The sequence below is a fragment of the Ptychodera flava genome, chromosome 1 (genome assembly GCF_041260155.1).
Source record: "Ptychodera flava strain L36383 chromosome 1, AS_Pfla_20210202, whole genome shotgun sequence".
Taxonomy (NCBI): Eukaryota; Metazoa; Hemichordata; class Enteropneusta; family Ptychoderidae; genus Ptychodera; species Ptychodera flava.
Window position 1 is genome coordinate 3,412,117 of NC_091928.1, and position 15,673 is coordinate 3,427,789.

The 15,673-nt window shown below is 37.6% G+C and overlaps 1 protein-coding gene across 1 annotated transcript; it reads left to right on the forward strand.

Annotated features, from left to right (window-relative positions):
- The first annotated feature begins 6,786 nt into the window (after window positions 1-6,786).
- LOC139149975 (tripartite motif-containing protein 2-like) lies at window positions 6,787-7,960 on the forward strand. The gene is made up of 2 exons (XM_070722120.1): window positions 6,787-7,137; window positions 7,376-7,960. The coding sequence occupies exons 1-2, from the start codon at window positions 6,787-6,789 to the stop codon at window positions 7,958-7,960; spliced, it is 936 nt and encodes a 311-aa protein (XP_070578221.1).
- Window positions 7,961-15,673: the final 7,713 nt, after the last annotated feature.

Sequence of the window (15,673 nt, forward strand, 5' to 3'; positions counted from 1 at the left end):
AGATCTAGACTACAGTTTCAAAAAGCAGTTTGAATGTATGAAATGCGAATCATATTTTTCCTTTCAATATCTAAATAATCATAATCTAGTATTTGATCATCTGCATAGTAATTTTCCTAGTTTGACTGACTTATGAAAATGTGTAAGTGATGAATAAGAGAGTGAGTATGTGCGTGAGTACATCAACGAATTAAAATACTATTGAACACATATTTTGTCAACTCTCATTGGATCATGGGAGATGAAACTGACAAGAGATTATACGGCAATTCCCAAAACGCTAGTGGCAAATCTGATGGTCTCCGTTTTGTAGATTCGCCAAAAAATACGAAATTAACCCGTCCGCTCTCTCCTTACTGTAAGATTGGACATTCGAAGTTTGTTTTTTTACTAGTTCTGAACTCCCTGCTTGGCTTTTAACTTATAATCACAAATCCAACCTCAATCGACGTAAACTAAGGTTTCCGTTTTATAGATTCGCCCTACAAATTTTTAACTGCAAGTACGTTTGACATCCGAATTTTGATATTTTACCAGTTATGAAAACGCTGCTTTATTGTACATTGAATGAAACAACCATGGTCACATGGTCATTAAGAGAGTCATCGTTAAGGTCTTCTTTTTGTTGATTGTCTCTACCAAAACTACGAAGCGAACACTTTTACCCTCCTTTTGATATCCAAATTACGCTTACTTTTAATAGGAAATTCTTGCTCTGGTAGTGTTTAAAAAAACCAGTTCGGATATTAGTTCCATTAATTAATCCAAATGTTATGAGTTGTCATGGAAATCAAATATTCTTTATCTAGTAGAAAAACATCTTAAATTGTCGGCCGTCAATGTACAGATTGAAGCTGTCAGCGTAACACATATCTAGCTTACATCACTGTGTCATGTTTCAAAGTCTGCTATCCATCCTCGTATGTCTAACGTCAGGAAATAATCTAAATGTATGTGAGGTCACAAGTTGGATGATTGATGAAGTGCATAAAATGACTATAGGTGCTTACGATGAAGAAATCGTCACGAGAAATGTACTTTATCGCATTTTTGTCGACTCTCCCCTCCATCTCCAGAGGAAATTTCCTGACATCACGAATCTTATTCTGTGCAGACAATGATAAAAGCAACTTAATTAAAGTAGTAACCTATACACTTAGGGCGTAACTCAGACATCATCAAAATTATAGACAGAAATACAGTGATCAGTGGTGTGACGAATTCATTACCTATTATATTCACTGTGTTTTTGTTTGTTCTGCTCAGGTTCACAAGTGTATTCGATGAAAACAAATACATTTATTGCGATTTTTACGTACGAAAAACACATTCGGATCTAGCCTCTTTTCGTGTAAGAGATGGAGTAGCATTTCCATTCCATTTTAATTATCGATTGCGCAGAACTCCACCAATCTGTTTTTTTTTCTAGCTGATGTGCACGTGTATGAGCACTTAGTATGGGAACCGATTTATTGGGTCAACCCTGTGGAGCTGGAATTTCAGCTAATATTTTGCCATGAACATTACAGTAAACCGAGATATACTGAAATGTGGAAGTGAAAAGTAAAAGGTGTTTTTAGTATCATGTGGTGACGTGTTTGTCTTGAACTTCGTATTCAAAGCTGAGCTATAAGTCAAGCAGAAATGCAATCGCACATGATCGTTAAGAATTTCCAAGTTCCCATAGCTGAGGTTCTTGAGTTAGTTTATCAATGTAGTCACTGTTGTGATGATAAAGAATAACACACCGGCAGATCAAGTCGATACACTTATGTTTGTATAATCCCTCACTGTAACAACTTTCATTATCATCTTCATTATGACATCGCATGGGGTAAATTAATATTGTTGAATCACATGTTCATTATGTTGCATGGATGTATAATTATTTTCAATATTTCGTGATCTAACATTCTACAGCCTGTACAGGTGATGTAATGTCGCTTCAATTCAATATATCGTGATCTAACTTTCTACAGCCTGTACACGTGATGTAATGTCGCTTCAAACTTTCAATTGCTGTCAATGGTCATAGAATATATAGTTTTAACATAAGACAAAAAATACATTCATTCTCATTCGTTCAGGAAATTTAGGTCTCTCGTTTTGAGATCAATTCAAGTTACAAAGTAAAGATCACCGATATATGTTCACTTGATTTTGATGTAATTTCTTCAAGTCACTCTGGCTACACACATTGAGATTCTTATCTGGCATATTTCAAGATACTCTTGAATTGTCTTGTAAATTTCGGCAATTTCTCGTGCTGCAACGAGAAACGACGTCACAAGTTCAGTGTCAGATAAAAACTAAGATGATCATGATGATGGTGATGATGATGACTATTCATCTCATCATCATCATCATCTTCATCATCATCGTCCCCATGCGTTGAACGCGCCTCGGGGACAAATAGTCGGACTCTCAAATTTCTACAATTCGTTTCTGTTCTAACACTTTTCAGGGTTCATTTAAAGCTCTTGGAGAAAGAAAAACTTTAACCGTCCTAGTTTTTCGAAAATTAAAGTTTAAACCATTTGCATGTACATTGTGTGGCAGTGACAATTCGAGTATGACAATTAAAATATACTGGGCCACATTCACAGGTGATGTAAAGATGCGATTCATAATATCGTGCGAAATCGTGTGAAACCTTTGAATAGTTTCAACGCATTGCTCTTAGCTCCTGCTGATTACGATCAAACAGTAATGATTTGCTTCATTATTCGAATAGTTCGCCAATAATTAAATGACTTTATCGAAAAGAAAAAAAAATAGATATAGTCTCTCTCTCTCTCTCTCTCTCTCTCTCTCTCTCTCTCTCTCTCTCTCTCTCTCTCGCCACACAGTGTAAACAAAGCAGCTGGTCAGAACTTGAAACAAGGCTCCATTTCAATGCTTCCGTACGACTCTGTACGAGTACTGCTACTGCATTACGCATGTCATGTTCTCTCTCAAACGTGCCATCTCCAAGAATCCCTGAATCAGGGTATCCAATACATCACTTACCCTCGATATGAAACCGATTATTTCTGACTCAAAACTAATTTCGTTGCCACTACACCCTCAAAAAAGACTCACCAATTAAATAGTGATTCGATTGGTTCTAAATCTTACCACTGACACCTCAAGAGAGCGCTATTGAATTTTCACCCGGTATAGGGGCTGAACTAATTACCAAAGTCACTTAACATACTTCAGGTATTAAACTTTGTTAATATCTATAAATGTAGCTATATGGCATCATGTCATTGTCCTTTAACCATTGTTGTTGACAGTGTATAGAATGACATCGTAGTATTGGGATACGGCAAGCTATAGTCTCGGTTTACCCAGACCGCAGTGGGGCTCTACTTCCGCCCGCCCACTGTGTGGGCGGGCGGAAGTAGAGCCCCACTGCGGTCTGGGTAAACCGAGACTAGGCAAGCTACCGACTTAGGGAGGGGGCTAAACGTTTTTTAGGGGCAATTCATCTAAATTCAGCACCGAGGGTAAATTCCCCCGTTTCCGCCTCCTACGACTACGGGTTTAGAGATAGTCACTACCCTTTCAGCATTCTAAATCAAAACACATTACCAGTAATTTGTGAATAACATATTTAGGGACTGAAGTACACCAGTTAAAAACTGCTGACTGCATTTTACTATTCAAATAATAATTCTCTCGAAAAATAGATCGGATTTTCCTCTCATTATGCTTCTCTTTTGTGTCTGTGGTGAGACATAATTAAGATAAATGCGTGGAAAGAAGAGTGTAAAGGGATTTAAAAAGACTTTGAGAACCTGCTACGACATCTGTAGGTTTTTTCTCTGATGTATAAACGGTACAAATCAGCATCGACAGAGAAAAAATACGAAGACTTCACTCAAGTCAATGCCATTGGACATTCGCTGCACATTTGTAAGGTTTAATGCTTTGGTAGTCATAGTTGCATAAATTAAATAAAGAACCTTTGCCAACTACGGCTTTCCTTAAAATACAATAGGGGATAAAACTGAATCCCCGGCAATGGAAATTCAATAACCTCTTCGGCGTGAACTTTTTTACAGCGTTGTGGTCTACAAAAAGTTAAAGAGTCTATGATAGCTTTCAGGTCGCAGACTATGAAAGCCTCTACGGAGAGATATTTAGATATAATCGTATAATTACAGCATTACCACCGAGCAACTACTATTTTGTTGCACCGCTACTACAATAATTGCAACTCATTTTATGGTGATATCGTTCACATTTGTTGACTCTGTCATCAGGTTCTGGATTGTACAGCGACAGTAGACTAACTTTCAAACGATGTCCTCGATTTTTCAACTAAAAATACTAATTAAATGAATGAAAACGAAATTGCAATTTTTTTCTCAGCAAGGTTTAGATTAATCCAATTAACCCAAACTACTCGACATAATGACTTTACTTTTGTGATATGCAGGGATGTACACCTTGTTATGCAGACATGACATTTCATTTGAAAATTTTGCAACTATGTATAACTCGGTAAACCTGTCACCAAGTTATCTTTTTGGATAGTATCTGTATCGTGAGAAAAGAAATAAAACGTACAATTTTAATTATATGACTCACTAATTTATCTTCATTAATCGATCTATTCTGACGGTAACCTTATTATTGTTTGTTTAATAGGGCGCATTACACAGTGCGCTGTACACACACACACACACACACGTGCGCGCGCGCACACACACAAGAAGAGACGGAAACAAAATAAAAACAGCAGTTTGAGAAAATAGAGCGCAGAACTGTCCGGGAAAATGATGAACTGCAACGATGAAAATCAAACGTAGAGAATTCGTAATTGAGTATGAGTATAAAGTAAAGACTATTCTCAGTAATTGATCGAGAAAATCGTTGAGAGTTTTTCGACGATCCATAAAATGTAATTGATTTGACGTTGGCCATGGATATAGTACAATTCAAGTGTATACCTCGTAGCAGGCAAAGCCGTCGTTGTCCTCAATATTTCACATTTTCCTCGAATACAAGAGAGATTTTGGATATTCTGTAAAATAAATTTAGCTTGTGGTGAAAACATTTTTAAGGACACCAAAATATAAACTAAATATGGTAGAGAAATTGTTGTTTTGACCAAAAATGAGAGGCACTTTTCCAAAAGCTTTTTTGTAGCAAATATTTCTTAAAAGCAGAGGTACAGCACTTCATTTTGTTTTGCAAAAGTAGTAAAGCTAAAACACACTAGCAAAACATCTATATTAGCATCAAAATGTCACAGGGTAGAATGCACCTCGGGGAGAGATATTCGGACTATCAAACTTTTACAATTCTCTTGTGATCTACCATGCACTTATTGGGGTATAATTTAAAGCTCTTGGTGTATTGTCATCGATTTATGAAAGAAATCGAAAAGTCTAATTTTTCTCCATAGAGTTAACACAGGGATGGCGGCCATTTGAATTTTAAATATCGATAAATCTGTGGTTGTGTTTCTCTAGTACCGAAATTTGCATGATGACCCCCGAATTTTATTCTTGATTTTAAATGGTTGAAATATTCCTAGAGGAAAGTTTGAGCAAAAGTTAGTAAAAAGACGATTTGAACTAATTTGGGATAATTGGATCTTCATATTTCCCAAATTTCTCAAAAGTATCAGGTGCTCTACAGCTGAATGTTGCAATATTACAAATTACTCATAAAAACAAATGTATAGCTTAAGATGGAAAGCAGATGAGCTTACATTTGCAGATCAAACCAACATTACTTCATCATCCAATTATCCCAAATTAGTTCAATCGTGTTTAAAAGTCTTTAACTTTCGAGGCGCGTACTACTTCCTTAATCTTATTTGACGCTACTGTAACACTGTTGCTCATGTTGTTTGAATACTAGGGAGACGAATTTACGCTGAACTTTGCCAACTAAAATTAGGCCTACACATGATGCAAAATTTCACAAAATCTGGCGATCATATTTTCTGAACAAGTTTGTAGAATTTCAATATTTAAAGAGGCAGCTTTGTGTTTGACCATGCGTATGTGAAGGTCACAATGAAACTGTTAAAGACTTGGTTCAAGTCTGTGATTTGTGAACGTTTGATTGGGTGAACGCGATGATTTGTCTTCTATTTTCTGTATTTTTTTGTGAAAACGCGTGATTTTGTGAGTAGGGTGCACGCTACACACGGGAGTTTCTCCCGGTGACCAGTCAGAAACTTACTCTCCACTGCGCAGACTCAAAGGTTACGCGTTCAATCGCTAGGAAAACCTAGCCTGGGCTGCCAAATTCCGAATAGGTTGTATGAATTAGGAGGGACATATTACAAATGATATTACTTTTTTAAAATTCACCGGCTTGAACAAAGTCTAGATTTGTTATTTTGAGGTGGCACTTGTTGCATAATTCTACCAATGTGTATATGCAAATGGCACAAAGTCCAAGTAGTGTTGTCAGCTTCATTGTTATAAGCCTTTCAGTGCGAACCCGTTATCAGTTTATGCACTGATTCCTGAGAAGGTGAAGCTATGGAGACAAGGTACGAAAGATGTATCTAATTACAAATATCACCGCTGGTGGCAGCTCCATACAGCCTATACTGCTGCCACTGAAGCCACACGTTACCTCCGGGACGTTACCACACAGATTAAAAACAAAAATTGCAAGCATCACATATATTATTTTTCTATTTAACTCGAAAAGACTTTTCCATACTCTATTTCTTGTACATTTTTCACACGTGGCCCTCAACATTTTTCGCAAACCCGCCACTCCAAATATAAAATGGTGTGCCCCTGAATACGGAAGTACAGATTAGGCTACATGTCAAAGTTCACTGATCCAGGGAAAGCAAGCGCCATGGCTGCCAGTCAACCGGAGAGTCTGGAAAAATTCAATGAGAATTTTCTCCTGTGTGGGATCTGTTCAGAGCGGTATAAGAATGCTAAAATTCTACCGTGTCTACACAGCTTTTGTGAGCCGTGTCTAGGTAAGCTGGCTGAGAAAAGTGGAGTTATAACCTGTCCAATATGTCGGCGTTCGCATGAACTTCCTGATAATGGAGTGTCGGACATTGAAAACAATGTCTTCTTGAACGATTTGGTTCAGCTCCAAGATAGTGAAGAAAATGACCAAGGTTCCAGAAAGTGTGATGGTTGTAGACAGAGTGACCAGGTACAACATTGTATTGAATGTTCCATGGCATTTTGTCAGATTTGTGTGACAACGCACCAACAAATTCCTCTGACAAGCTCACATCGGCTGATGTCTCTTGTCGAATATCAGAAGGCAAAGTCCGTTGACCCAGTTTCTGTGCGGCCTCCGGTACACTGCACCAACCATTCAAACTACGAGATCGAATTCTACTGTGACACTTGTGACAAAGCAATCTGTTTGAAATGCACTGTGTTAGACACCATCCCTGACAGAACACAAGTACAGGTGTGTGAAAGACGCTGCCAAAGAATTCACAACAGAGCTGTCAGCTGCTATCGACAAAGTGAAAGTGAAAGAAACTCAAGCAAGAGATAGCAAAGCGAGTATTGCATCCGTACTGCAATCTCTGGAGACATGCGTACAGAGAGTAGAAAATAAAATACAAGAACACACTCGTAGTGCCATTGAGAATATTACTGGTATGATTCAAGAAAGTGGCGACCAACTCGTGAAAGAATTGAGAGAAGAGTATAATGCGAGGAAGTTGAATCTGGATGCACAGTTGAAAGAACTGGATATAATGGAGAGTGACCTGAGTAATGCGAGAGAATATGCAGAGAATGTGATGCATTATGGGAACACATCGGTTTTGATGTCGGCCAAAGTGGGTATAGCGAGTCAAATGGATCAATTAGTGAAATTAGAAGCGGAATGTCACCCGAAAGAAAGCGACTACATGGAATTTGAACCGTATGAAGACTTCTGTGAAAGAAAGGCTGTTGGAGAGATGCTGTTGATCCCGTGTAACAGTGAGCAGCGCACCCAGTTATGCAAGAGTTGACGAAGATATCATCGTAACTATAGCTGTACCAAAAGAAGAAAAACCATCACAGAATGCATTGTCACTGTTAGCAGAGACTGTTGACTCAACAATGAAGGCCCCCAACGGCAGCACAGAGAAAGTAGGAGTATTCGATAATCGAAATGAATGTTTGACTTTGAAAACCAATGCAAAGGTTGAAGGAAAACATGAACTGTCGGTGTCTGTTCGTAATAAACCAGTGAAGGGTCACCTGTTAGAATTCAAGTTATTCCTAAGAAAGGTTTGCTTTGTAAATTTGGGGAGAAGGGTTCAGGGGTTGGTCAACTTAACAGTCCCTATGGTGTGAAAATTGTACGAAATGACACAGCTTTAGTTTGTGATCATTACAATAATAGAATACAGTCTTTTAATTTTAATAGAAAACACGATAACATGGTTCAGTTCATGAAGTTAGATAAATCGAAACCTCAAGATGTCACCGTAACCGATGACGGTAATGTATTTATATCAGACGAAGGGCGTAAGGAGATAATTGTCTGCGATGAGAATGGCAAAGTAGTTCGAACTTTTGGAAAGGGGAACATTTCTAACCCCCTCGGGATTGAAGTAAACCCCGTCAATAGCAAGTTGTATGTTGTGGATTACACCGCACACTGTGTCCACATATATGACCAAGATGGCAATTATGTCAAATCGTTTGGGCGGAAAGGTAGCAAGGTAGGCGAGTTTAATCGTCCATGGTTTATTTGTGTAGACGGTGATGGTAATGTCTACGTGGCAGATAGCGATAACCATCGAATTCAAGTGTTTGATATTGATGGTCAGTTCATGTATTCATTTGGCTCCAAAGGAAGTGGTGATGGTCAGTTGAATTATCCCCGTGGCGTGGCTGTGGATAAACACGGCTATGTCTACGTCTCAGATCGTGGTAATAACAGAATTGTTAAGTATGAAGCAGGAGGTAAATTTGTTTGCCGTGTTGACTCTGATGGCGATGGACTCAACTCGCCTTTAGGTATTTGTGTAACAGATGACGAACCGTTTGGCAGAGTACTGGTTGTTGATTATGGAAGTAATTGTGTCAACGTTCTTGCGCAGTAATTCCATGACAATAATGAGATAATAACATTATGATTAAAGTTCATGAACACTTTGAACAGTAGCAAAATAATTATTCACCAACGTATTTTCTATTTAGTGAAGATAAGTGTTCTGAAAGTGAAAATGAATCCACGAAAGAAAACTAAAAAGAAAATCATGTAGAATACTACGTTTTACCCAAAATTTAATAATAAAAAAATTGAAAATTTGTGTTTTCATAATATAATGCTCTCATTTTGCGGTTTCCCTTTTCGACTGTTGGGATTTAATTGGACAAGCGGTTTTGACTGTGATGTCTTCGCTGGATGACTGATTTCGAATCCGATCGAAAATCTACTGAATTGTAATTGTGAAATTAAAAACACTGTGGTTTTCATTTACATTAAAGAATGGACAATGCGTATATCATCATGATAATTGGATGGATCTTAAACTTCAAGTCCTATTCAGAAAAGTGTCATTAATGTTGATACATGTAATCGAGACCGGTACCCTGTACTGTACTTGAATAAACTTATCGACATTTTTCAAATTGTGTGCAAGCATAATGTATTCTTTGATTAATTTTTTTGGGGTAAGCTTATGTATCATTTTGCATGCCATAAAACCGTATGTGCTGTCAGTGTATTTTGACCATAGTGACAGACGAAGTTGATTTGTTCGTAAGAAGTACAACTGTGATGTTATTCTTTTTCATAATTAATTTGAACGTCTATACCTTACCCGATTGCATGTTCACTCCAAAGTTAGGACGGCTTTCGAGTTGGAGCCACCTCCCTGGCCAATCCTCATTAGGTTTTAATGAAATCAAATGATATATTCTGATAAAAGGAATCAAATTGCCTTTCGATGATTGCCCAGCATTCCATGTTGGAGAGAAGACTCTATGCCGATCGTTGTGTATCTGAGAAACTGGAATATACCAAATATTTCATGAGGTTGAAGTTTTACACACATTGATGATTTCCTTTATTAGAGTGATGTGGTTCACAACCTTTATGCTGCACATCGCACAAGAACTATACGTAACACTATTCCATTGTCATATCTCTCATTTTAGCTGTCGACTTGTACAAATGAGAAAAATTCCCTTAGGCCTACTGGCTCTACATCTTTAGAAGAATGGCGTCTTAGCATTCAAAAAGCTAATAAGTTTGTGTGATTTTGTACTCGTTTACTTCTCTAAGTAGGGCACATTACGTCTTTCACGTCATTTATCACTTGCAGCAATACGCAGAACTCTAAATTCTGAGGGGAAGTGCATCCCCCATGTACCAAAGGTAGCATATATTTTCTTGCATAGCAAACCATAGAGAGATGAAGCATATATGATAAGGGGTTGTCTGTCAGCACCTCTAGCAAACAAATTATGCACCGTGTTTGTCAAGCGAAATGATGTACAAATAAAAATCGTAAGTGCGTGAAAAATTTAGGATGGAAGAAATCTATTCTGGTCCAGGAAAAGGAGTTGCTACTGTAATTAGATGTCGTTCATATTTTAATAATAATAGATGTCTGAGAAAGGCTGAACCGAATGATATAGTTGACTGAGACATTGGAATTTGGTAAAACATGAGAATGGTACGTTGTTTCTTTTTAAAATTCAAAATTGTATTTCCCTATCCTGAAAAATAAAAACAAAACATTGAATATGGCTCTGAAAAATAGAGGGTGATTTTTTCAAAAATTGTCCACTATTTTAACAGGCTCCATAAACAAACGGTAAAAATCAAAGTTGTGCTTTATTACTTTCGCACTCAGAAATGCAACCCAGTACCTTCTTACAAAATTTGTAAACAATTTTTGACCTGAGTTTGGCACGTTCATAGTCAGAATATCCAGAAATAGTGTATATATTATGCCAAAGATATCACGGGTGAGGATGTAGTCACCTGCCAGAATGTTTGCACTTGTAGAGCCAGTAAGCAATAATCGAGCGTTCCTTGCGTGTAAATGAACTGCTGAATATAGTCATTACAGGCAGGATCGCTATGTCCATAATTCTGAAGACGTATATCAATAATGTTACGCTTTCCAAGCACAATGTACACCCAAGCGCTCTTCCCATAAAAAACAGACAGTGCAAAGCTGTAGCTGTGAGAATTGATTTTGTTGTAATGCGCTCTTGGCATTTCTGCACAATTTTTGGAGTAGATCAAAACGAATTTCACAAACAGAACAAAAGCGTCAGAAATTAAGTTGAGTACACTTTATGGAGCTTTGACATAAACGTGGAGTTTTTTCATTTGAAATATTGCTGAATCGGCAATTTCCCAGAATTTTAATGTGTACATCATTTAATATCTTGGTTATGCTTTCGTCAACAGCTCACTTGTGTGTTCGTAGTCCTTTCTGTCACATCTGGATTTCATATCTTCGAAATCTGCGCTGTTGAAATTAATCTCGTTTGTCGATTTAGCATTTTTAAGTCTTCTCAAAATTTTACCATTGAATGGCCTTTCAATCAAAAGGAGAACACAGTAAAAGCACCATACAATCTGTATTTCCCAGTAGGTTTCTACCATGTGTATGCTTAAAATTGAACGTATTACGGAAACGGGCAGATATATGTAGCATAGAGCAGATAAAGACCATGAGATCTTGTTTATGGTTCCATGTGATTTGTGATGCCAGATACAGAATTCTTTAAAAGCAGATAATGTCATTCTGTCCGTATATTAGGTATCGATTTATTGAGCAACCTGTAATCTCTTGGAGCCATTGTTAATAATTTAGTCTGTACTGTATGTCCCACGTTTTTCATCACGATTTTCAAGTTCCATTAGCTGTTACTGCAGGATAACGAATTTTCCATATATCTTATTCTGTATGTAAAATAAGGGTTATTGTTATACTTATCAAATCAAGTATGTTCATCAGTTGCCATTATGTGAAGAAATGTCCAATGTTATTGTTTACAACTGATTTTAGTACGGACCAGAATTCATCCAATATATACATGTTGACACATTGTGTTGAGTTTGCAATCCTAATGCTTTGTTGTGATGACGTAATTGATTTGGAAGAGGAAACTGTATACCTGCAACAAATAAATAAATTACGAAAGGTACAAAGTGTTTGAGACTATATTTCCAGGACTGTGTATAGTGCTTTGAGTAATGTACAAAGGTATAATCCATGGTATTCGAGATTTATTCTAACCTGTAGGTTGAAACCGAAGTGGAACCAAAAACTCTACTTCCATCAATAGCTTTACAACGAGCCCTAACAAATGTTAGATAGGAAAAGAATTGATAAAATTTGAAGTCCCAATATCTGTCCCCGAGGCGCGTTCTACCTTAAACCAACTGACCACTTTAATACCGGTAGTTTATTTGCAGTTAAACGTCATTAATTAGTATGAAATAATTGATATTTACTGAATTAATTCTTAAACGATGGCGCAGTTCATTCTCGACAGGGATACAGTTCATATTTGTTCAGCTAAACCGCTAGTATGTCACTGTTTTCTGTAGGCCACACCACATATGTTGAAAAGTACCCTGCAAAGGCTGAGAAAAGCCAAATGGTTGGCAATTTGAGATCGAATGTTCGCTTTGATGCTAGGAATAACTCTAGTAAAACCAGCGGGAAGACGTCAGTAAAGAGAGGATTCTGCGTTCGGTGCCTTTTTTCCTCACCTACCTCGATGATACCTTTACACTTCGGAGCACAGGGAATTTCTTACCTTCTCCGCTACGTCTTTTCAACAGTTGAATACGTATGAGATGTCCAATCGAATACACCAGTGATATGCCTCGACTTTTCCAGGTGATGGATGTGCGGATAGTTGCCGTAGATCTCAGGTGTCTATTTTTAAAAGTTAGTCCAAACTATATTTTTATCTGAATGGGTGTGCTAGGTTTTGACGAACAGTGACGGATAAAGCAGCTAACATCCTCTTCCGTCAAAAAATATTAGGGTTTTATGTTGAGAAGAGATCCTTACGTAAAATACATCAAAATACAACTCTCTCTCTCTCTCTCTCTCTCTCTCTCTCTCTCTCTCTCTCTCTCTCTCTCTCTCTCGTGTTACTTTTAAAATTTAATGTAGATTTACAGCGGCAGTCCTTGATCCGTGGTTCTCGCAATAGTACTTGTTGATATTGATATCCTTTGTTGTTTCTTTGAAGTTACATGCAGTTGATCAATTTGTTTTAGAATGTGGGCTAGCTGATGAAAACCTGCTCCTTTAAGACCAAACTACATGCACACTCTATTTTGATCGAAATCTGGCCATATTTGGTACTGAAATGAATGACCAAAATACGAACAAGCGTCTCACTGAGGATGACTTTCTAGAGCGATGAAAAACCTTGCACCTCTAAAGGGAACGCTATGTCATCGTGTAAATGTCTGCTTGTTTTGATTCTTTAAGATAAAATCGGCCATCTTTGATCATGATATTCAGCAAACTTTGGAGTCGTTCTTCAATCGCACAATTTTCAATTTATAGACTCATACCATACACTGTAAGTTCTCGGCCCTACCATGTTACTTTGAACGGTCAAAGCTTCTGAAAAATGATTGTCACTTAATTAGTCATATCGCTGTATGTTTATAATTCAAATGTCTGCGGGAGTTTCAAGATATTTTGGGTACTTAAAATACAAAACGTCACAGCCTACGGAGCTCAAACACTACGTGTGCAAAAATGTAAGACTTACTGCTTACACCAATTTTCCATGCTTGAACGAATACACATGTGTAGATTTTCAAGACTGGTAGCATTAAAACTGCCATTTATTGAAAATCAGTTTTATCAGCTGCTGGATAAATGTTACACGCAAAACCTTGAAATATGACATAACAGTGATATACAATGCAGACACATCCCTAGATCCTTTCAACAGATGGTCTCCAGCAAACAACTAATGTTAAAACACAAGCATCGGCAGGGCTCGAAATTAACTTTTTCCCCGGTAGTCCCACTGGGCTACCATTTTCTGAAGTTGGTAGCCCAGCGACAAGGTCTGGTAGCCCATGCATGAATGAAGAGGGTTTTTTGTAAAGGATATTTTTATTTATATCTAGACAATGAACGATTTATTTTGCATGATTCTATCCAGTAAGTGAATTTTCTAGTCATTTGACATCAATACCTGCAGATCATAGCCTTAGGAGAACGGTATAGCATGTGCAGTGGACAACGGTGACGCCTCAAAGTTTGACGACCTATTCACACATACGCAGAGCTTATATGCAAATTTTGATGTTCGCAATGACAACGACTTTTCACTCAGCATGTGTAAACATAACATGGCTAAAAATAGATTGGCTATGAATTTCAGGATGACAACTTGGTACAGTCATGTTCCTAATACTTTCGTGGCAATTTTGACTATATTTCCCCACCATATCATTGCGAAATTTGTGGATGGCCCGACAGCTTTTTCTTTGCAGTTTGAATAATTTTGTGTTTAATTGTGATTGATAAATTGTGATTAAATAACTATGAAAATGAATTTTCATTGGCCATCATTTCCTGAGCCTGTTATCCAAGTACATCAGTTCAGATATAAATGATATTTTATTGAAAGTTTGTCGCAACAAAGTCGACATGTCCTTTCTGTGTCCAGCTGGGTTGACTGTATGAGCGTCGGTCATCTCACAGCGATCAACATCATGTCGCCCACTAAGTAATTTCATGTCCCAGGCTTTGGTAGTCCGTGTGGGCTACCATTTCATTCGTTTTGGTAGCCCTAGGGAAAAGTTGGTAGTCTGTGGACGCGGGACTACCGCTAATTTCGAGCCCTGATCCGGAAGGTATGCAAAATAGTTTGTAAGGCAGAGATCTTGCGATCGGGAGAAAGTTCAACATTGACTGTCTAAGTGAGTTTTAATCCTTTGTTCTCCTTTGATACTGTGAAAGTTGTGTTTAGTTAATGAGTTTATTCAGATGTGAAGCTTATAAAAAAATTTAAGTCAAATACAAAAGTTAAATCACCAAAAATACATTTTGCTTTTACATCATAGATTTTAAGTCAGACCTAATCAGTTTAATCAGGAAATAAGGAACTTTATAATTACTATAAGACAAGAAGAAATGAGAGACCTTTCACACGGATAGAATACTGCGGAAAATGAAATTTCATCAATTCTTGACCGCGGACATCCGGGAACTTGCGGTTTCACGTCATTTTGCGTCACACTGCCGTGAGAACAAAATATTGAAGTGTGGATTTTTCAACCTTTGCACCAGTATTCAAAGTTTCAACATTATGTCAATGATAAACACTAAGTTCTGTCTTTTGTCACATAATTTCTCATTGTTCACTGTCCTGTATAGTCAAATCCCAAGTGCGTGAGATGAAAGTGACGTCACTCCGCGGTCAAGAATAAACCTTCTCAAGACTGATTTACTCTCTACAGGCAAGCTTTTTGAAAATATTGGGTTAAAAGTCAACCCGAAGCTACTTTTACCGAAACGCAGAGTATTTATACCATATGAACTTGTGTAACAGTAAATTCCATTTCAGGAAAGACAGTTTCCAATGCCTGAAAACGATTGTGTTTTTTGGTAAAAAAACACGGTGTGAGGGCGTCCGTGAACGGGCTGAGGTCAAAGGTCGGTATCGTCTCAAAACAATATGTCCGCGCTCACTTTGACTATTCTAACTACGGTTCTTAG